General features: G+C 40.7%; 1 protein-coding gene across 1 annotated transcript; it reads left to right on the top strand.

The window, feature by feature from the left end:
• TMEM242 (transmembrane protein 242) lies at positions 1–24,047 on the top strand. The gene is made up of 4 exons (XM_030022933.2): positions 1–240; positions 2,398–2,498; positions 7,787–7,924; positions 22,601–24,047. The coding sequence occupies exons 1-4, from the start codon at positions 111–113 to the stop codon at positions 22,697–22,699; spliced, it is 468 nt and encodes a 155-aa protein (XP_029878793.1). The 5' UTR covers positions 1–110; the 3' UTR covers positions 22,700–24,047.

The raw sequence follows: 24,047 nt of genomic DNA, 5'->3' as shown, positions 1-24,047 counted from the left end.
AGGAGGAGGAGGAGGAAGGGCGGCTGCGTGTCCCGGCCCAGCTCCGTTTCCTTCCGGGTTGGGGCCCGCCGCCGCCGCCACCGCCACCTCCTCCTCCCGCGCCCTGGGCCATGGGGGCGGCTGCCGGCGCGGACGCCCGGGAAGGGGTAGCGCCTCCGCTGGACCCCGGGCGCAGTCTGGCCCTGCCCCGGGGGGCCGGGAGCCCTGCGGCGTCCCAGGACAAGCTCTTCTTAATCAAAGGTGCAGAAAGCCTTCCTCCCCTCCCCTCCCTTGCCTGCACGGGTCAGGGACGAGCAGCGGCGGCTGGGGGGGGCCCCGTGGCTGCCGCCGGGACGGCGGACGCGGCTGCCGGCGTCCGGGAGGAAGGCGTTTCCGTGCCCCCCTTGCCGTAGCCCGAGGTCTTGCCCCGCTCTCCCGTCCCCGGGGAGGAGCCGAGGCGTTTGGGGATGGCCTTGGCCGAGGCTTCCGGAGGCAGCGAGGAAGCCCCTACAACGCCGCCCGCCTTTTCCATCCCCTTCAGCGGCGGCGGCGCCTGCCGCCCCGCAGCCACCCGCCGCCGGTACGGGGACGGGAAACGGGGCTACAAGGCACGGCGCAGGCCGCCCCGGCGCTGCTGGGCGGGATGCGGGGGGCCCGAAGCGGGCCGAGGGCTGCAGCCACCGAGGGGAGGAGGGGAGCCGCGTCCGTCCCTCGCCCCGGGCCGAGGCGGGAGGACCGCGGCAGGGGCTTGCGGGAGCTCAGCCCTGCGGGGCTGCGAGCGGCGGCGGGCGGGGGTCCGCGCCCAGCCCTGCCGGGACGCCCCGAGGGGGTAGGAGCCGTGGGGAAAGAGGCGGCTCGTACGGGTTGGAGAGCGCGCCGCGGATTCCTCAAAGCGAAGTTTCCGTAGCAAAAGCAGCGGCTCTCCCGCGCTAAATCCCAGCCAGGGGGGCGGAGGCGAGGGGAGGGCCCGGCCTCGCAGCACAGCCAAGCGTCTGCGCCGTCACGGGCGCCTGCGGGCGCAGCGGCGGCTGCCGGAGCTCGCTGAGCGGCCGCTCCCTGTGGGTGCCCGGGCTGCCCGCGCCCCCTGGCGGAGCGGAGGCCGGAGCTCCTCGCGCTGACCGGCCCAGGCCGCCCCGTCCCAGCGCGGCGGCGGCGGCCGGACCGCGGCCAGGGGGATGTACCCGGCGGCAGGCACCAGGCAGTAACGTCTCTGGGAGCGTGCTGGCGTAGGGGCACCGTTGCCTGCTGCCGCACGCTTTGCTTGCCCCTTGCAATGCGTCCCTGCCCCTCCGGAGGAGGCCGTGCATCGAGCTCGTCCTCTTTGAGGAGAAGTTAATTTAAGACCGGTCGTTATATCTGAAATCGGGGAAATGTTGGTTAGTAGACCTTGAAACGTAAAGTGCAGTGGGCGTGCAAAGTGCAGACAGCGTGTGAGGTCTTCCTGCTCCCAGGCGCAAGAGGCACTTCACGGATTTCGTTGACACGAGTACAGCAAGCTCTTTCATCACAATCGTAGGATAATTAATTTTTAAGAAGTGAGACCCAACATAAATGTGCCTTGCTTCTTGCTTCCTATTCAGGCCCGTTTTTTAATTACCTAACTGGTATTAGGAAAGGGAAAACAGGCTGTGGGTATCAATAGTTGCAAAGGAAGAACTTGTAACCCCCTGAAATGTTTTATTTTTAATATGAATCAGATGGTTTTGTACAGTGCTCTCAGTCTTTGTAACAGGCCTTTTTCTTAAAAGTGGGCACATATGGCTACATGTGCCTTTGATGCAAGAACTAGAAGGGATCAAGGGACCCCAAGTGACTTTGGAAACACTCTGAAAGAACTGAGAAGTGAGGAATGCTTTCTGTCTTGGGAAAGCTTCCTGCTAGTGTCATTTTCTTTTTTTAAACAGAGCATTGGAACATAAAAGAAGAAAGCTGAAGAGCAAGTGTTGCTTATGGAATGGTCTTCAGAGGTACTGGTGGATTTTCAGGTGGCCCATTTGAAACAACAATTGATGCAACAAAAATAATTGCATCTTCCTTTTGGGGAAGGGTGAGGTGTAGCCATAGAACAAGACGATTTTAGTAGCCTGGCTCTGAAGTGAGAGAGAAATTTTGAAGTACTGTGAAGAGGCATCCTGGGATTTGAATGATTTTTGTGTGTGTGTTTGTGGGTTGAAAATATATACACTTGCCATTAATTTAAAAAATGCTCTATTTCAAAATAGTCTTTCTTGCTTTCTTGCCATATTGAGTTAATGTAAATAATGTAGACAACTGTGCCTTTCCCTTCTGCATGTGCTGACAGATCTTAACTTTTCAGGTTTTATTTTCAAAACAGGTTTGGTTTTGTGGTTTGGGTTTTTTTTTCCTCCCCTTAAGAAACAAAATCTTAATTTTTATTTCTTAAACTTTTCTTGACAGGTGGAATTTTTCTAGGTACTGTTGCTACAGCAGGAATGATAGCAGGTTTTGGCACCACACTTGCCATGACAAAAAAGAAGAACCCAGACTGGTTCAGTAAGGTTTGTTCCTTTTAAACTCTTTTCCAATTATGATACGCAGGAAACAAGGATGCATCAAATGCTTTTTAGAAATGTTGATATATGTGGAGTTTGGCTGTACGAAGTTGATGGCAAGAGTACTAGACTTAGCTGAACTCAAGAGAGGTAGGATTAATTTAAAAATCAGTTCAGAGTTGGCACTGCTAAATACTTTAGTACTCGAGATTAGTTAAAATACATAAAGCTTACACTGTTTGCTGGAATCATACTACTGCTATATAATGGAATATAACTGATGGTCTGGTTTGATTCTGTGATGTGAACACACTTCAGTCATGACCCTGTATCACCTCAGTGATCCAGTTCACCATACAGTCCCACAGTGCTATAGTGAATTGGGAAGTGAGGTAACTGCAGTAGGGATGGGAATGACGAGGTAGAAAGCCTGTAGGCTGTGGAATATGTAAGTGGAATCATTTAGCCAAAATTTTAACCTCTCCACTCTCTTCCCACCATGTAAGGGGACTGATGAGAGTGAGTAGTGGCTTGGTACTATGGGATCTGATGGCCAAAAATAATCTGATCTCGTGCAATTACTAACAGGATCTACCTGAGCGTTCTGTAGAAGAAAACTGCAAAGCAAAGCTAGCAATTATACTAATCTGAAATACAGCATATTTAATTGAAGAATGCTTTTTTTCTCACTAATGGTTTGTTACTGCCGAAAATGTAAAAAATAGGCCCTTAAAATTGACCAGTCTCGTCTCCACCGAGGCCTTAAAATACAACATATATTACAGATGTTTTTAGGGAGCTGAGAACCGATCAGTTTTGCTTATTTTTAAAATGTTAATTCAATAACAATGCATATCAAGAGAAAAAAAAAAAAAACTTTCATTGCAGTTTCTATCAGACCCTTTGTATCTGATCACTCACAGTCTCCTTTTGTGGTCAAAGAGTGTGAGTTCCTTCCTTTGCCGTCCTGTTTTCCTCTGCTGTGGCATAACTCATTCATTGCCTTTTCAGCAACAATAAACTTGGGTTTCTTTTCTGAAATAGACAAAATAGAAAACTCCATGAGAAGTTATTTCACAAGCTATAGAACTATATTACAATAAGGAAGTTTTCTCTTTCTTTTTTTTAACATAATTTTTTTTTAAAACTTCCTTTTTCTTGAGCATTGCATTTTCTCCAGCTCACATGTATTTTTGGCTGTCTGAGCTGTCCTGTTATTGGTGTGAAATTTATCAAGGGTGACATTACATTGACATCCGAGAATATGTATGCTGGAAATGGCACCAAGTGATACATACCATTTTGATTTTTGCTGAAAACCTGTATCTGCTACTATCCATGCAAATGAATTACACCAGTTTGCTAGCAAAAATCTGTGATTCCTGGGCCTCTCAACTTAAATACTGAAAAGTGTAGAAAGATGCTTTTTTGTCAAGGTACTTGTAGGTGAGCAATTTCAAAAGGGAAGGCTAAACTTTGAAAATGACTTAACTGTCTGTAGAGGCTCTCTGAGGTACCAACAAGGTAAACAGTTTTGCAGTAGCATTCTTACTTAAATTTATAGTTACTGCAAGTCATTTTTAATAACACATCATGTATAATAACAAAAACGCAACTATGAATAACTTCAGATGATTGCATCCTTCTTGGATGTTCAATGTCTAAATGTTATTTTTATCCATGTTAAGGTTTGGCCATAGTTTGACAGGTGCTTTAAGCAAAATCAGCCAGCATTGCTGTTGAAAGCAGTAATCCTACCAGCCCTTAGTTTCTGGGAATTCATTCCTGTGCCTGTAAAGGCACCAACACTTGTGCTACTGGGTTGGTGAGATGATACTGGTTAATTCTATGGGTTTTTTTTTTTTATTTTCTGCATTAATTTTAGTCCAAGTCAGTCTTCTGATCCCCTTCACTGCATGACTGCAGCGACTGTGCTGGCACAAGCTTGGGGGAAAGTCCAAAGGAATGAGAATTGATGATCAATGTTGGGAAGAAATGCGAGACCTAATCTTCCGGCATCTTTGCTGGCTTGTGCCAGTTTTTGTGTCAGTGAAGTGATAGCATGCAAGTCAGGTAGAAACAGGAAGCAAACAGAATGCAGCCTGGGACAGATTTAAATAGTTTTATGGGAGAAAAAAATAGCAATTTAGAGGGGAAGCTGTGGCATCACAGCATCGTGGCTTCGTGACTGCATTCAGGCTTCCAGGAAGCAACAGTGTGAGACCCTACTCTTGTAGAGTAGCATCAGCGTTACTGGGAAGAGATAAAGCTGAAATTGCACCTACTGTACCTCCTCCGTGATAGTGAAGTAAAGTGGATGTAAGCATTTGTAGGACAGGCACACAAATTGACTCGAAACTGAGATTACATAATCCTGTTTAGTAATGAACCACTAGAGAGACCTTCAGTTAAGAAATTAATGGGGGGGGGGGGTGTTAAAGTTAAATGTTCAGATGCAGCAGCCTCCTTGTGATAAGTGTTCAGTTTTACCAGCATTTAGCCAGGTGTTTTATTTTACAATGGGTTAGATCATACAGAACAGTGAACATGCTGAATACAATCAACCAAAACAGTTGAACACACCATTTATTTTAGGCACTGCTTCCTTTCAGACATACTGTTATCCACAAGGGGATAGTTAAAGGATTGAGGCCTGTGTCTGAAAAAAACAATGTAATTTCTCCTTTTCCCACTTCCTGCTTATATCCTCCAGAAAAAAAAAAAAAAAAAAAAAAGGCAGCATATATTTTGGTAACCAAATCAGCTAATTCTGCCCTATATTTTCCTGGCCTGGTTTTTAGAAAGACTCAAGTATTGTTTAATAGCTTTTTTTTTTAATTAAAGAGTTCCTTTTTTAAAAAAAATACAGGAGCGGTAATGAAGAGAAGACAATCTGTGCATAGAATAACAGGCTTCTGAATAAAACTCAGTTCTCTTAAAAATGTTCTTTTGCTGGTGACATCTTTTTCTCCCATGCTACTGTTGTCTTTTAAATTTTTTTAGCATTTCATTAATCAGCTTTCTTGATGTTCTGAACAGCATACCTGATAATCATATAACAAACTGTTTACAGAAATCCTTATCTGTGCACTTAGCACCCCAAGGAATCAGCCTCTGACTGAATGCTGTTTGACTGCTGTCAGTAAAACCAAATCAATTGTTACCATTTACCCCTTTTTTTCTGGAGCAATCAAGCATTTAAATACCATTCGGGTGATGGTTTTTTTTTTTTGCCAGCAATTTTCACAGATAATGACTCCTATTTAAAGATTCTGAGTAGAGGATATTTTTGTCCATTCATTTCCCATCTTCCGAATGGGAGAGATTTTTCTGCCTGTTGTATATGGTTAGACTATGGAAGCAGGAAAAATGTCAGAAATAATCATCAGTGTTTTAAATCTACTTATAGCAGTCTACTGAAAGAGTTAGGAAAGTTCATTAGCTGTGGTAAGTTAAAAATAGGACCTGGTATAACAGTGCGACTAGAGATCTCTGTTGATTGTGTCTCTGTGCATGTATGTGTATGCTTACAGAGCATTGTTTTGTTAACAGCTTCCACTTTGGGATGTCCAAATCAGAATAAATAAGGATCAAGATACATTTTGCTTGTGTCCTTTGCAAGTGTGTGTTTGTCCTTGGGTAACTGTGCCTACAGCTAAATCCTAAGGAAGAGTGTTAATGCTGAGGACTGCCTGAGGATCATTTTAACATTTCAATAAATAGAAAGCCAAGAGGAAAAAAAACTACTGGTGCTATTTCATTGACCAAATACCATAGTGATAGACACTACATATTTTTAATTATATCAAAGAAGAAAGAGAACCATTTAAAAAAAAAAAATAAAAAATTCAATTCTTTTTAAAGCAAGAATACAAAAGATTTTTTTCCCATTTTTTGTGATGATAGAAAAGTGCAGGTCTTTGGCATGTTTTGGAGGCAAATTTTTTGGATCATTCTGCAAGTTAATTTCACTTTTCAGTATTTTAGACTAAATGAAATAGTTCTTTATTGAATATATTTGTGTGCCTGCACTCTCATTTATGTTTACCTCTAAGCAATAATTGTGGTTTTTTCCCCGAGATACCCAGTAAGTAAGTAGGACTGTTTAGTTGTGTAAGGACTGTAGGTGCCAGTCTTTAACAGTTACCATCTGAAATCTATGTTTTTATGTGAAGAATTGAACAGTAATCCTTTGGGGGAAAAAAGCCAAACCCTCTTGCTGACATTTACCACTATGAGCAAGAGGATTATGTCTGTCCTACTGCTGTTGCAGGCTACACAGATTGAAGCTGTCCTGTATGAAATAAGTACAGTAAGATGGGCGTTGTGAGATGAGAATGGCTGGCTAACAGTGAACGTGCAGTGCAAATTGATTGATGTCGGCCAGCGTGTGGCTTATGCCCTTGGTAGCTGCAATGTGCATTTATGTGCTGTGGCAGAGAAGGTTTCATCTTGCTTGGGACCCCATCATGGCTGAGGCTCTATTCTTCTTGGCCTGAGGTGGCTTTTCCAAGTGAGAGTGTTTGTTTTCAGGACACATCTCATGGCACGCTTTTACACAGCAGTATCTTAACAAGTGGTTAAAACCACCTACTCTCATTTCTGACAAAAATGAGAAGTATGGAGACTGCAGAGCATTTTCTATGTTGCCACTTGGTGAACTCTGCAGGAGGATGGGTTCAGCATTGTTGTTCACTCTTTACAAAATTCTCCTAAATAGTTTCCAGAGCTCCTTCAGAGTTGCAGCCCCTCGAAATCAGTCTCTCAGTCACTGTTATACCCTCTCCGTGTCAAGCTGAAAGCTACTCAGGTTCCTCCAGTTTCCTCATTTGCTGTTTCAGGAGCACGGATAAAGACCTCTAGGCCAATGGCTGCTCCCCATCTGTACTCCTCAAGAAGAAGTACCAAAATCAATGACTTACAGTGATTATGTTCTGATGTCACTCGCATAAGGGCTTGTGACTGGTTTTGATTCAGTTTTGTATCTTTACTGGTGGAATAACTGAGTGACAGACTCTTGTGCTCACGTAACAGTTGACTTCAGCATTTCTGGGTAAAGACAACCATCCCCAGGTGGTACTAGCAACCATGAAAGCCACTTCTGGTGGGAAGGCAGCTCATCCATCCCCTTGCTTGGATCTTTGGGTCTGCTGGCAGCCATAACAGTTTCTGTGGCCACAATAGTACAGCTGGCAAGTCAGGAAAAATTCTAGATCACTAAGTTAACCTTTTTAGTTCATATTTTTTTCCAATTATTCTTCACTTTCTCTTGATAACTTTATTTTTGGTTCTAGGGGATTACTGCCACAGCTGCATTACCAGAGAGTGGTTCATCACTGGCCTTACGAGCCCTAGGATGGGGCTCACTCTACGCATGGTGCGGAGTTGGATTGCTCAGTTTTGCCATCTGGAAGGCTCTGGGTGTGCACAGTGTGAGTAGCAAGTATGATCCTCTCAAATACCATATTTTTCCTTGGGTAATGCATCTTGGGGTGATAATCTCTGTACTACTTCAGCCTAGGAGTTATACCTTCATTCACCACATGTAGAGTGAATAACCAGAGTGTGTACACACAGGGAAGGCATTCTTGTATCTGCAAAAAATGGGATGTTGTGGGAGGAACAGTTTTGTCCTGCTTATGTTTATTTACACAGATGTTTCAGATTCTTCACAAAAGAGCCAGTGTTCTAATTTAGAGACTAAAATAGTAGCTGCAAACTTTCTATATACTTCGCTTATTGAATTGAAGGCTACCCCCTGAATCCTATCTTTAGAGCAATCTGTTTATTTGTCCAAGTTCCATTTTTTGCATCAGGACACTGGGGACGTAAAAACTGGGAGGAAACTAGCTTGCTTTCTAGTGTGTTTCTGGAAGGGGCAAGAGGGCAGAAGATTGAGTTTGATGTACAGTAGAATGGTGGTCCATGACATACCACGTCAAGGCAAAGAAACTTGGGAAGCATCTGTATGTCCCAAGAGGCTAAGGCTATCTTCAGTAAATTGCTTATGTTCCAGTGTTTCACAGTGTTGAGCGTGAACACTGAAGTTCGTGTTAACATTTTTGTTTGCCCCTAGTAATGAGCCATGACTTAAGAGTCCCCTGCAGCTATAAGTTTGGCAGAACTGTCTGCATCCTGTTTAGGACTAGGAATGAATAGACTTCCTTTACCTTCCATGGCAAATTATTTATATATTCAGCAAAGGATCTCCCAAAACTAAAAAGGAGAAGATACTACTTCATCCCAGTACTGTTCTCATTAATATCTGTATTCAAATTCTCTCTTCTTGTCTACTCTGCTGATGTATCCTGTAGGTCACGATTTGGGTCCCAACATGCAGCACTACACAATGCCTTGTTCCTTAGTTTCCAATGCTGATTCTCAATAGGAGCCAGTAAAGGAAGGCAGTATACCAAAAAAGCATAGCAGGACATGGGAGGCAGCTACAATGCATTTTGTTTAAACTCAAGTCCTCCTTGTAAGGCTGTGGTGGAATGGCAGAAGGGGGAGGAAGAGTGGCACTACCAGTTTATACTCTCTGCATGCTGAGCTACAACAGTCTGCTCAGTTTACTGTCAGTTATATCATCAGCCAAAAGGATTCATTTCACACTATGCTGCTGATTCATATTTTTGTTCCGTCAGAGTACTTCTGATCCTGCCAAAGGACAGCAGAATCTGACCCTAGTCTGCAATTTACATTAACTGTTTCTAGGTAAGCTTAATTTTTACCTCCTTGAGAAGTACTGGCCTAGACCCACAGTTGACTGGTTTCCCTGGGAGGCTGCTTTCTTTGAGACTGCCTGACAGGCAACATCCACTAAGCTTGAGATGGCCGAGCCCCAGGATATGTTAGAGTCTGGTGGGGCTCCTGGCTACCTGGCAGCAGTGGCTCTTGTGTCAGAAGCATACACCACATTGCAGGGCATTTTAGAGACTTGTTGAGCATTCCTAGTCAGAAAGCTGCACCTTATTATATTCTCTGTTGTGTTAGTGTTGAAAGGAGGTGGGGAAACTGTATTTTAAGAGGCTCTTGCAAATACCTGTTGGTATTGGTTTCTGTTGTGGAGTGCTTACGTTGCGCTGTAGTGCATAGTGAGAACTGCAGACACTGAAGGAAGCAGATTTCTGTCAAGAGACTGTCTGCACGTGATTTTGAGCAGCACTCTCTCTGCTCACCACTGCCATATTTATTGCATTTGCTCTAGACTTTTAAATTCCCACTGCAGAAAGGAAACACGTACAATAGTGCTACTCATTACTGCAGAATCAAAAATTAGCAATTTGTAAATTTCCTGTCACATGTTTCTTTTTCCTGTTTTACTATATATCTATTAAAATCAAATACATATATGTTTAAAATTGCAGGAGGTACAAAAGCAGAAGTATGTTAAAAGTGAAATATTCTGACCAAAGAGAAGAGGTTCATTAGCATTAAAAATATATTTCTAGAGTAAGTCATCTTTGGTTTTTGATTGTTGTTGACACTTATTTGTGGGAAACTATTTACTGAAATTATCACTGAGTGAAATAAAGTTTCTTTCCACATAAACTGTTCAGACCATGGAAGACACCGTAGATTTTACACTAAGCTCAACATTTTCAAATGAACATTTTAATTTCAGTTAAACATTTTAAAAAGAGGCTCTTACAGACTTACCTGAATAAAAATGTCTTCGAGGTGGTTGAGTGCTGCTGGTTCAGTTGCTCTGTAGTACATGCAGGTTCCCAATACCTGTGGAGATTCAAGATACAATTTCAAACCTAGCATCAGATACCAAGATTTGAAAGCTATGAACTTAAGGCAGACTTTAGCCTGTGAAAGTGCTATACTGTATGTGACCTGAGGGAAGACTTGACTCATATTGATGCCAGGAATCTGTGTGAACTTAGTACAGAAAGCTTTGGCAGCTGGACAAAGAAAAGAAGAGGTTCTGCCCAGCCTCTAAGCCTTACTGACTTTAACAGTAACTGGCTGCCTTTGGGACCTGCTAATTAGTGATCTGGCCCTGCTGGGCAGCAGCTTCATTTGTTTAAGAGCCACTGGTAATATTGATAACATTACTGACAGCTAATATAGTCGCTTGATATTAAATTGCTTCTCTTGATATTAAATTGTTAAGGGTAATAAAATTCTGATTGTAGGCACTGCAGATGTTTCATTTAGCAAACAAGAAAGCTTCTTCTGTCACGTGTAGGAGTACATTAGATCCAGTGCTTTCTGAAATCCATTGCCAGCTCTGCCCCTGTGACTGTCTTGGTGGGATCTTGGTGAATAAAGGACTGACCTTTACTTGCAGAGTTGGGAGGGGAGTTCCGAGTCAAGTATGACTGAGTTGCTAAGTGTTGTTTAATGCCTCGTGCCATCTCCAGGAGTCAAGTACAAGAAGCCACAGCGGAAAATCAGGTGTGATGGGTTGGCAGGAATCACACCGAAAGGAGTAAGAGAGCTAGGAGGTCTCAAAGCGTAGCTGGCTTGGCCAGGAAAGCTGTTGAGCAGTTCCACTCCTGACTGGCCAGGCCGAGGAGACGGCTGAAGTTCGCGCTCACCAGAGCTTGGGCTGGCTTTACAGGAGGAGGAGAGCAAAGCTCGTCGGTGAATTTGGAGAAGTGCGGCGAAGGACGCGCTCAGTGCTATTTGTGCTTTGACCTCTGCTCGCGTTAGCCACGCACTGGTTTGAAGCGATGGACTACTCAATTGGCATGACCGAGTTGTCCTAATCCTTACGTCAGTGTTACCTGCCCTAAACCCGTTGCAATCGTACTTGTGTCCGCAGGAAGAGGTGGTGAGCATCTCCCGCACACCTGAAAGGGTAGAACTAAACCAGCAAGGTGCTGCTCCGATTTCTGGGGGTTTCGGGGCGGGGGGGGGGAAGGGTCTGTGCTATTATCCGCCGCCGCCACGCGCCGGTGCGTTATTTCCCGCGGGGCGGGGCCGGGCCGGGGAGACGCTGCTGCGCCGCAGCGACACCTGCTGGCGCCGGCGGGAACAGCAGCAGGGGCGGGGCGCCGGCGGGAAAAAGCCCGTTTTGTTTTTCGCACCGGCGGAATGAGCGGTTTTCATCGTTTTATAACGACCCGGGTTTTTAAACAAGGGATGCAGTAGTGGCAAATGGTGTTGCCGTCAGTTAGAGCCCAGAGGAGTGGTTTCACTTGGTATCGTTGCCAAAATGCTATGATTTTTAATGTTCGGGGATGTTTCCGACGAGCATAAATTATCGACGGGACAGTGAGTGAGTGATAAAAATAAGTATTACTCTAAGCTTTGTGGCTGTTTAAATTATCTTGTCATCACTTAGAAAGTCAGAGACGAAACGACAAGAGCAAACTGACACGATACTTCCTTGCTGAGTTATAATTGCTGTAATTAATCTGTGTCCGTCCATCATTCTGAAGCAGCGTCGTGATTGCTCAGCAGTTTGTGTCATGGAAGGAAACTGAAGCCATGGTTCAGGATGCCTCGTCCTTACACCTTCTGAGACAGCCTGTGTTTGCCATAGAAGCAAGTCGTTGCTGAGATATGTTCCAGACACTGACATGATGCACCAGCTTTGGTGATACTAGATTTTTATTTAATCTTTGCGGTTTATTGGTTCTTAAAACAGTGCTGTGACAATTCCTACTTCCAGCTCTTAAATGGCCTTATTGCTAAAGGTGGTTCCCTGTAGCTTTACAGTTTGCTGCTTTTTATGCCAGTGTGAAAACCCAGGGGTGATAGTAAGTAACTGATCTTTATATCTTGGTAAGGGAAGTAAAAGACTGTACGCTGTCTCAGGTTGGGTTGTTAATATCCCCTGACTGCAGTTACCGCTGCAGTAACTGTTGTAATCTGAGGACAGGCTAGTAAGTAATAAGCCCTACTAAATTCCAGTCAACTCTTATTCCTAAATGGAGAAGTGATGGATCATTGAGGACTTGGTTTGCTAATGGTTTAAGCTCTATTTTTCGATAATGTAAAAGAGAAATCTTCATTTTCAGAACCTAGGAGATGGTGGTCATGTAGTTTTATATTGTACCAGAAAATAACCAGCTGTCAGTAATAGTCAGGCTTTTTTAACTTGCTTCCTGCAGTCTCTTAGGAAAATACTTGAAGTCAGTCTACCTTTGATTGTCTCCAGGCATAGAAGCTCTGTCTATATTAGCAAGTATCATCAACCAGCAGCATTGGGACAGTGAAGCAAATGGAGACTGAGGACCTGGTATCTACAACCATTCCAGGGGATTTTTAAAATTTGGACTGACTCTGGCCTTGCCCCATGGCTTGAATGCCTATTTGCAGTTGGATTATGTTAGGTGCGCTCCTAGAATGCTTCTTCATTTTTGTGTCACCCTAAAGAAACCCAGTTCATGTGTTTTGAGGCTGTTCAGCAGTACACAAACTCAGGCCCAGTAAGCATGGACAACTGGGAGACTTGCTTCCAAAGATGACAACTGATCTGAACTCAGGGCTCGGCCAGACACACCCACAGCCTTCCTCTCTGAGGCACTTTACAAAATAGAAGGACATGTGCTTAATAATTGACATCTGGCTTGAAACAAAATGGCACCACCTTTTTTAACAAGTATATTTGCTATTTAACAACTTCCACATCATGGCATTATCTTCCATGGCATTATCTTACAGGGTTTTGAGCTTGCAACCTCAGAACCCTGTAGCTGCCCACTCCTGGTGCAGTGGACTGGCTCTTCTCTGATGCAAAGCACAGAGGTATTGAAATAAATTTTGTACAAAAGAATGGGTTTGACCAATTTATCATTTAAATTTTTTTAAAGTTGAATAGTAGTTGAAACATCTTATTTCAACATTCTCCATATGAAATGCACAGTGAAGTTTCAAATTTTCTATTGAAGAATAAATGGTGTTTCACTCAGTAAAAATTTTTACTAAGTAAAAAATTCAAAATTATCTTAAAACTATTGTTGTTACAGTTGTCCTAAACAAGTATTTTCATGGAAGTTTGCAAAAATTAAACCTTTCTTATTTTATTTACCTATTCTACAAGTGTTATGGTCCATCAAACTTTTTTGTTGCTTGGAAAAATGTTTCACAATTTTCTAGAAGTTACAGTTGAATTATAAACCCTTGTTTTCAATAAGCAGGTTTTTATTTTTAATTAAACTTGCAGTTATAGAATACTTGACAGGTATTAAAACACACCTATGAATGCCTGATGTTCTTTTTTTTTTCTTTTTTTTTAAACTGTCAGCAATTATGAGCCGTCTTTTAAAAGCAGAACAATACCCTCAGCCCTTGTAGACTGAAGCATGCAACAATTAACAAACAAGATAAATTATGCTTTAAAAGCCCTTTTGCTCTTCATGCCCTCAATAAATTAGGTTTTATATCCTCAGAAATAAAAGCATTCTTTCTCCCATAGGAAAAGGACCAGGATGATTCATATGTAGGTTTGTGAGATTCTGATTGTTGCTTCCACATCTGTTCCATGGAAGGCTGGAAAAATAGTGAGAAGAATTGCCTAGCAATTTGTGACTAATATAGTTATAAAATATTAGTTTATCATTTTTATGGTGACTCCTAATGTAATATCCTGTTTTTCATTGATCTTAACCTTTAAGATATTAACAGTCTAAAATGATTGCACAGCTGTAAAGAGACATCTAAACCAATTAAAAGCAATATAGGGAATATATGCTTGCCATGGTTTTGTTGGTAAGGACATTTCCTAGGTGGGTTGCTTTTCTCTAGGGGAAATCTAACCTCTAAATCACCATTTCAGGCATAAAAATAATAACATCCCACCGCTTATTCTGAGAGGTATTTGATATAATATTGTGAGACTATAGTCATAGGTACAGTATAAATACAAAGAAGTATTGGCTTTAAGGATGGATTAATTTACAAAATAAAATGAGAACACGGAGACATAGTCTTCAAAAAATACTGGGTTTGGCATCTGTAAATAGTACTAAGACCTATAGATCTCTACCAAGTACAGGCATATTGCAGTGGCTGAATTTTTATGCTATTCCATAAAGGAACAAATGTTGCCATAAAAGCATTATATCTTCTAGAATCATTCTAGAGTAATTCTTAGATTTTTCGTTGTTATTAGTTTTTAATTACAGTTGTATTTAATCCTCACCTAAGTATTACTCGTGAAGTTTCTATTCCTTATCATGCTTATTTTTGATTGCATAATAAAAACATACCTTTTCCTTGCTATTTCATCATCATATATTTCAATATAAATCATATCTGCCCAGTTTTTTAACATTCTTTCATTTCCTCAATACTTATTTAAATTCAAGCTCTTAGAAAGAAGATGGAGTACTAGTACAAGTTAACACTTCCTCCTCCTGTTTGTAAAAGGTTTTTCTGTGCTGCTTACATTGCCTAATTAGTTTGGTGTGGAGAAGACTTGCCTCCACAGATATGTACTGCTTTCATTTTATCCGAGAAGTAAAGAAAAAAAAAAGTAACCTATGAACTTCAGTGTATACTTGGGAAGGCAGAATGCTTATTCAAGGAATAAGATCATAGTTTTCCTACTGGAAAGCTGCTACGTCTGCTTTATGAATAGGGACAGATGTAAGTAAGTATTTCAAGGATATGGGAAGACTGTAACTGTAGCTGTCTTTAGGAATTATTCTGCTGTGTCTTGGGAAAGACTTGTAGCTGTTAGCTGCCACCAGCCTCTTAAGCAGCTAGAAAGAATAAAACCGCGTTCAGCCTGTGGTCTGAAATTGCCTCTGTGGAGCAGTTCCACGTCACTGTAAGTGCATGAGTGGGTTGATCCGCTTCTCGGCTGTATGTAACTGAACTATATGTGTACAACTAAAATCTGAATAAAAGCATATCTGATAGGTGTGAATTACTCATGCTACGTCTTGGTCCCATGGGGTCTTCCTGTGCTTCGTTAAGTGTGGTGGTATGGCCATGCTTGTGTTACCGTTCTCTGGTCCAAGACCCTGGCTGCTCTGCTTGCCTGGAGGCACCCAGCCGTCCCTGCCTGGCTCTGGGTGTCACACTGGCTCTGGCAGGTTTCCTGCATGGAATTCAGCCCCGGTCATGGCATTGAGGCTTATGCGTCACTGAAGAGTTTTGGTTTTGTGCTGGCTCTTTTCCCAGCCATGAATCTCACTTGTGGATGATATGTCTCATGAATTCCTGGACATATGGAGGAAAAAAATTACTCAGGTTGCCCTTTTCAGGAGCTGCCTTTTTGCAGACAATTCATGTTTTTAATTTAATTCAGAAATCCAAATTACAGCACAGAAGAGCTTACAGAGTTGGGACACTCATCCTGAGATTTTGCATCCATTAACCAACTTGCTTTATACATTTAGATATTTAACCTATTTTAAATTTTAAATTACTTCAATATTAATTTTTCAAATTGCCCAGGGTGACTAAGGAGCAATGACTAATACACCGTAATAGACAAATCATGTGGATGTCCTTTCCAGGCACCCAGATTTGAAAGTAAGATTCTGCAGAAATAAATGTCATGTTCCTCAGTGATTTCAAAAGTGTTTCACTCCATTTTTCTGCATGGCATGTAAGCGTTTTGCAACAAGATGGTATAATCCAGACTTTGTACCATTACGTTTATTTTGAAGCCTGATGCAGCATCACTGAAATCAATGAGAACAGGCTTGAGAATGAGACACTGACCTCATCTACTTTGAGATATCATATACTACAAAAACTTAAGTCTGTTGTATTTTATTTCAGAAGGATCAACATGGAAATGTATAAAATTTTAAAGGATACTCCTGTATCTGTGAACCTAAGGAAGTTACTTTTTTTTTTTTTTTTTTTTTTTTTTTTTTTCAGATTGTGGTTTACGAAATTACTGTCTTGGTGTGTATAATTAATAGCTGTCTTTCCCATTGATCATAATTAGCTAATCACTTCCCTTTTTTTGTATTCAAAATAATCTAACCTTAAACCAGAACAGTTTTGTTTTCTTTAGGCTTTTCTACTGGAATGGCATCTTCTTCCTTTTATGATAGATGTATAGAAAGATACTTTCAGGCTACCAGTTAACAATCGCACTTTTGGGAGCTAAGTGACATTCGCACAGAAATTAAACCAGACAAAGTGGGGCTAGTAAAACGCATTTGTGATGCAGACCACCTATCTTCCCATTTGTGAAATGCATCCATGTATGAATGAGTAACATGGCTGCTGCACACTTGGAGAAGTAACATGAGGAAGGTATTTCACGTGTTTTCTCTCTTCATGTGACCCAGTCATTGGAAAAGAGACAGCCTGACCCTTGTGACTTGACAGCTCTCAGTAGTTCACCAGTAATTTGAGACAGAATATATAGTAGCTGTGGGAGGCTACTACATATGTGTAATGGTTTGGGAAGTGTGAGAGCTTTGTTCTAAGCAGTGACGATCCTCTCCCCCTCTCCCTATAAAGTTCACTTAGGTTATTTTCATGTTATTTTTCTTCTAAAAAGCACAGGACATGTTTTACCCAATTACACAGTATTTATAGGGATAAGTTTCTGCAAAAACATGTCTATGTGTGTGTTTAATTTTAGGCATGGTAAATGACCCTCTGATTTCAAAGAGGGTACTCAACACTGCATAAGGTTAAGCATGGGACAGGGGGTTAATATGAGCTCTTGACTTCTCTAGATGGTTTAAGAAAATTCTGCTGCTGCTTTTCTCTATGCAAGCCTGAAACACTGGGATCAGCGAACAGGTTGTGAACAGTGTACTATGACAGCACAGTGTAAGATAGTTAAATATTAAGATGTATACTACCAGGATTGACCCTCTGAGGGCCATTCTCAAAGACGTGTAGTTCTGAATAATCTGAACATTCATAATGGCTTTGCCAATGAAGTATAAGTTCTAAGAATATGAACCAGGACTATATTTTCCATGCTTATTTTAGAGGTCAGGGTGCAAACTGGCACAGGGTGACCTGCAGTGAGTGCCTCATTTTACACTAAGAATCGGAGAATCGCCTTCAGCCAGCAGGCTGTCTGCTCTGTTCTTTGAGCACTGTAAGGGCTCAGTTCTTGCTGTTTTCGACAAATAGCTTGCTATTTCTCTATGCGGACCTTGGTAATAGTTTGCTAACAGGGGCGACAGCAATCATTTTAAGATTTGGGAAAAGGTGGCAAGAACAATCCTCTCTGATGCTTTTAAGTCCAGGGCAGCCCATCTCATGTTCATTCCTCGTGAAATGGAAGGTCGCTGAGGAGAACACAGGGCATGTACATACTGTATTCTGCTGCCAGTCGATATTCCGGTTCAGGGCATCTAACCTCATTTCACTTGGAAGCTAATGTAAGCAGTTCTTACTGGTATGAGTACTAAAATAGGAAACTAATAATTCCTAGAATCTAGGTTGGCCTATTATGGATGTCAGACATTAAAGAGAACATTTCTTCGTAAAACTTTCATTCTAGGATTCAAATAGACTCTTTTAGCCTCTCTTCCATTCATTTTAGTATGAACGGCCACGTAAGTGCTCTCAGTAATAGTGCTAGCCCAATTTTTGCGTGACATTCTGTCAACGATGTACATTAAAAAGAGATTATTAAATGGAAGATGCTTTTAGGTCCCCATATTTTTGCCACCTGAGGCAGGATCATTAGGTTAAGATAAGAAAATAACAGTGATCTGTAGCTATTACAGATTATTTAATGCAGTAAGGTAGATGATACCCTTTTAGAAAGAAGCCTGACAGTCAGAGGTGGAACAGTTACTGTAATTTATTTGGCAAGAAAAAACAGCGTCAAGCTTTGCAATATCTGTGATAAAAAAAATAAAATTCACTTGAGTGAAATTCACTTCAGAGTTGCCTCCAGGAATGGAGCATGCTGGAATGTTAAATCAAGAAATGTGTTACAAGTCACTCGTGTACTGCTAGGTTCAGAAGTAGCAGCTTAGAGAGTGGCCTGTGATACTGATGGCAGCAGAAAGAGGTAAAATACAATCAGCTTTTAGTGCTCGGTTTACTGCAGTATTAATTGAAGACATTATCACAGTTGAACCGAGTACCCCAGTGTCAGTGTGGCTGACAATAATAAAGAGGCAGCCATTTCAGTGAATTATTTCAAAACATTCCAGTACTTAGCCTATAGCACATTAGCTTTCATAATTAAATTAATGCCTTTTGATTTGGGACCACTGGCATGTGTATTGCGGAATCTGGAGGAAATACAGGAGAAGATTTCCAGGAAGGGAGAGGGGAGAAGAGACTTCCTGACTGGTATGGCTACTAAAAGAAAAGGCAAGGCAAGACACAGATTCCTAATTGTAGCATTTCCCTCATCAAGAAGTGTGCTTGTCCCCTGAGAGGTAAAGCAGGTAAAGACAAGGTCCCAATCCTTGCACCTCAAGTGTGCCATATTAATAGAACATAAAGCTAGATTTATCATGTTCACAAGAAGCTGAGCACACTGCGAGAGGTGACTGGACACCGGTAAGCCCAATTTGTTGAAGGACAGCTAATTTACATGTTTACTGAACAAATTTTACAAGGATCATCTGAAGTTCCAATGGGCCTGGTATGATACTGTCAACCAAATGCAAGCAAGAACAACCCTGAGGCCAGTCTGAGTTACTTTGGAGGCCAAATTTAGTCCTAAATATATTAAATAGGGTTTGGCCAGTCAAGGCCCAGGATATTGAGCTGATAGTGTCTGACTGAAAGAAGTCATGGCCTAAAATTTGATACTAGAGCCGTTCATAAGCAGGCAGACATTGTCACTGGGAGAGAAGGGATAGGAACTTTGGGATGCAGTTTCCATGGTTATTTATGTGTGTATACACTGGTTCCATTACATCAGAGAACAGTTATTTTTCAAAGTCTTCTCCATGCTTTTAGGCAGTGTGGCAAGTGAGCTTTAGAGGAGCTCAGAATGCAGGGAGGACAGTGGCTAGCATTTGGAAGTACATTCAGGATAGCAACAAGCACAAATGTGGAAATGGAGGAAGAAACTCAGAAGCTGGTGTTATCAGTGGAACAGAAGAGAAAGGAGAGATACCTTAGAAGTCCAGATCAAAGCCCTAATGAAATACTGTACTGCACTTTCTTGCTGGGTGGAGAGGGAGACGAGGAAAATAGAAGCCTGTGACTAGTACTAATTATGTTGCTTAATGTATTATTAGTGAGAACTCAAAAACTCATGTGAAGAGAAATAATAGGGTGTGGTATCTTTTAAATTGTATAGAAATGAAAACTTCTAGTAAGAGTTGGTAGCTGTGACATTTGTACTGCGAAGAAATTGGTCCCATTTAGACATACCGTGAAGTGAAGACCTTGTGTATTAGTGAGGCCCATGCCAGTCACTGTAGGTAATTTTCTTAAATAGCTGACAACCTAAAGCATAACATTGAGAATGCACGGTGGTGGTGAGCTTGGCATTATGATTTATTAAAATAGCTCACTGTCCAGGAATCACAAAGGAAGAAAGTTTGTGGAAAAATATAAAACATGGTCAAAGTTGTGAATTGCAATGAAAAACTATTTTTGTGCAGAGGGGGCTTGTGGAAAAGGGCATAGATGCTGGCAGGAGAGGAAGTGGTAAATGAGATGTTGAGTCTGGCATCACTTGCAAAGAGGTTTTACAAATAAGCATCAAAATCTGAGAAGACAATGCTGAAGAAATTTCTCAGGGAGTCTTAAAAGCAAAAGAAAGATGTTGAATATTTCAGGTTTGGTCCACGTGTTAAGGAAAAATTGCTTTTCCAGGAAATGAGTTGCTATTACCTGCAGAACATAAATTAGCATTCTGAGGAGAGAAAAATCTGAATATTCTTAAATCTGCAGCTGTTAGCAGTGTTTTAGTGCTTTCTAAATAAATACCTTTTTTCTTTCAGAACAGAACTATAGTGTTTTATTTCCCAGACAAGATTGGTTTTTGTATTCGAGGGTTAGGGTTTGGCATGTTAGTAATTATAAGGTAGTTGTTAGAGTGAGGAAGCACTGTAGTTTTCTGAATGGCTTCCCCACCCATCGTCCTCTTTTTGGAGGTTTATTATATAATTGCTTTTAGTTTTCCTTTGGTTTTGTGTGTCTTCAGTGGAGTAACAGAAGTGTCCTGTAGGGCTTCTGAGTGTGTCATTTAAATTTGACACTAAAAGAAATTTACAAGTCTGAGTTTAGAAATAGCCAAAAAATCTACATTGCACCAGATCATTAGCTGGTATAAAATTTCCAATTATGCCAACTGAGCTAGAGCAGTTTACATCAGGTTAGGATCTGACCATTCCTGTGTTACCAAACACCCAGATAATACTTAGACTGAGATGAAAGAGTAGAAGAGTTGGTTCACTCTTTAGGAAGTAAAAAATGTTAAATAAGTTGAATTCTTTCTGCACATCAGAGACCTGGGATAACTTAATTACAGAGTACTGGAAAAAACAGCTAAGCCAAAGCTCCTAAAGCATTTCCTACGGTAAATACTTGTATTTAATTGTCAGCAATTGTTTAATGTAATTTGGGCTGTTCTCTGCATCAGCTCTGATAGTGGTGTTTGTTATTCTTGAAAATATTAGCTGTCTATGAGAGCTTTTCATTTTTAAATAAGAAACAAAAATATTACTTTAGGAACAATTGTGGGTGATTGCCAAGATTTTTAAAAACCAAGAACAAATAATTAATCAAAACAGCTATCTGATCAGAATAAAATATAAAGCAGACAGTGAATTAGTTTTTACATAAGCACACAATCCAGATAAAACAAAAAGGATAATTTGGCTCTGAATTTTCCTCCTACTTTATATAACATGTATTTTTATTTGATTAGCAGTACCCAGGCATTTTTACACAAAAACTTGAGTTCTAAAATGCTTTCATCCATCATAGTTTGTTATTGTCTTAGTAAAGGATTGGTAATTTCTTTGTAAATTGTTTCATTCTTTGTATCAGCTCTAACTTGAATAATTGCATTCCAGCAACATCTCTCTAAAGAAGTATCAGTTCTTTGACAGAATTATTCATACGTAGAAGGACTTGAACAGAAAATGGCCCAAAGGTATTTGTAAAAAACCCGATGACCCATAGCACACAAAATACAGGGATATTAAAGAAGATGCCTGTGTGTCTGTTCAGAATATCTAGATTTCCTGGACCCTCTCCATGGGACATACTGCCTGAGACAGCATTTGGTCTTCAAGAGGTCATTGCATCCAGTACCTGAATACCACATCCTGTCTTCTCTGCGTGAATGTCAGAGATTCTGTAGAGCTTCCTAAAAATGCCAGTCCAAAACTTCCCCTGTACATCCTGCTGTTTGTGTAACAGGATTTTCACTGATTTGATTTTTTCTATGCCTGTGCTTTAAAAACATATTACATGTAAAAATGTATGTAAAAATTTTGGAAGAAAGAGACCCGCTAAATCTAAGTATTATCTTCAAACAGAAGTGATTTTTAAAGAAATTAAATTTTAGTTTTGGACTGCCACGTCTATTGAATCAGACATTGGTGATAAAAAGGTTACCATAAATATAGATTTGGCAATTGGTATTAATGTATTGATATACAGAATATAAAACTAGCAAACTTCCTCTTTCATGGCATTTTAATTTAAAAACAGTGAAAAAAAAGCTTAGTCCTATATATAGTGTATTTATACTAATGTTTAAATTTGAACAAGACTTTGTTTTGTCACCTGTATCCATATTGTGGGATAAACCTAAATTGTCAGAGCTGACCAGTATTTTTTTTTTTATCCTTGTTTTAAAATCCTTGAACAGACCTATTGGGCCTTTAATCCATTACAAGTGTAGAAAAAGGCACTGCAGTCAAAATATGGGCACATTCTATGGAGGTAATTTTCCTCTAAACAAAAACATTTTAAAGGGGTGTGTGTATATATGGTAGTTCATATAACAGTAGTGAATCATTCAGGCAAGTGTTCCAAATTAGGCACCCCAGTGTGGTGCTTTAGAAGGGGGGATTGTTGTGGGTCCCTCCGTATTTTTTTTCGCTTTGTTAATTAAACTGACATAATCAGAGGGAAAGTCTTAATTTTCTGTTATTTTTAAAGTCTTTTTACCTCTTCTTTACCTCACACAGCTTACTTTGTGGAATAAGCCTGGGGTTCATGGTGCTACTTTATTTGCTCCTTTCCAACAGTTAACTGATTTCATTTCTTAATCTCTTTTATAGATGAAAGAATTCCAAACTAAAATGCAATCAATGTTTCCAGCAATTCCTAAAAATAGTGAGTCCACTGTTGAATGGGAAGACCTACTTAAATCCAAGTGAAAGACTCAGAGCCATTTGGAAGTGTCTTTTTCAGCAAGAACAGGAGTGGAAGTAGCAGAAGTGTCCCATCCGAAAAATAGAGAAGAAAACTCAGACTGAGCAAGTTACTGACTGAATTCACTGAACCCGGGGATGCCAGTTAACATCTAGCAGCAAAGGAATTCAAAACAAAACAAAGCAAAACAATTTATATTGTACTTTTCAGCGTGCTTGGTATAGTTGATCTGTGAGGAAATGAACCCTCTAAGATAAGTTGGATCCAGCTTGAAAAAAGACTCTATTTTATGAAGACTTAAAGAAGAAACCGATCTTCAGTAGTAAATACAAGGACAAAACGGCAATGAACTTTTATCCCATCCTGCGTCTTAAGAGAAATTTTAGGAAATTTCTCTAGAAAACAAAGAACTGTACTTTCAGTGACATTTACATGTCCCACTAGGAATGTAACCATCAAGTCAATTGTGACAGATCTGTTACTGAGCCTGAAGGTAAAGCATACAGTGCACTCTTCTAAAAATAAAGGAGATATTTAAATTTGCAAGAGAAAGTATCTAAACCAAACTATTTTTATATGTCTGAAGGGAAAGTTTAAAACATCCCATATGCAAGTAGTGACCTACTGGGCTCCTCTGTAGAGCATCATAAGAGATCTCTACAAAGTGCACTGTTTTCTCAGTATTAGCTTTTTTTATTAGATCCCACAATAGTGAATCTGAGAGTTTGCATAAGTGTCTCTACTATATTTGTATAGCCATTTAAGGTGTAAGTGAAAAAGGTATAAAACAGTGAGACACCCAGTCTGTCCTACATGAATATTTTCAGCTAAGGAAGTGTATGGGCAGGGCTAGTTTTTTTGTATTTCAGTAGTTCCTGTGGCTCTTCTACCAGGAGAAGCAATGTGACATTTCCCACACTGCAGTAATGTCGTGAAGTGTGGGCGTAAACTAGGAAGAATAATGCCTTACTCAAACATTATATTTGTAGAACTGTAGATCTGTAAAAATCCAGAAGTAAATAAAAAAAAAAAAAGCTATCAGTGAACAATCCTTTGTTGAATGCTCAATTATCAGATTTTTTTATTAATTGCACACAGTCCAATTAGTCAGTTGTCAGATTTAATAAAGTCCTCTTAAAACCTGTCTTTTGTGATTAAGTCTTTATATTTCAAGGAAGGAACATAAAAAAAAGCTTTAAATGTCAGATGAATAATAGAGAAGTATGGTTTTCCTATGAAACATGACAGCACTAAAATAGTATCTTCAAAGCAATTGAAGCGTAATAGTTGACATCTTTTCCATAGCTTGATGCTTGTAATCCAATATTAAATAAATTGTGGTGAATACTGCCA

Source organism: Aquila chrysaetos, chromosome 8 (genome assembly GCF_900496995.4).
Source record: "Aquila chrysaetos chrysaetos chromosome 8, bAquChr1.4, whole genome shotgun sequence".
Lineage (NCBI taxonomy): Eukaryota > Metazoa > Chordata > Aves > Accipitriformes > Accipitridae > Aquila > Aquila chrysaetos.
Note: the sequence above shows the minus strand (reverse complement) of the source record. Positions and strands in the feature narration are given on the sequence as shown.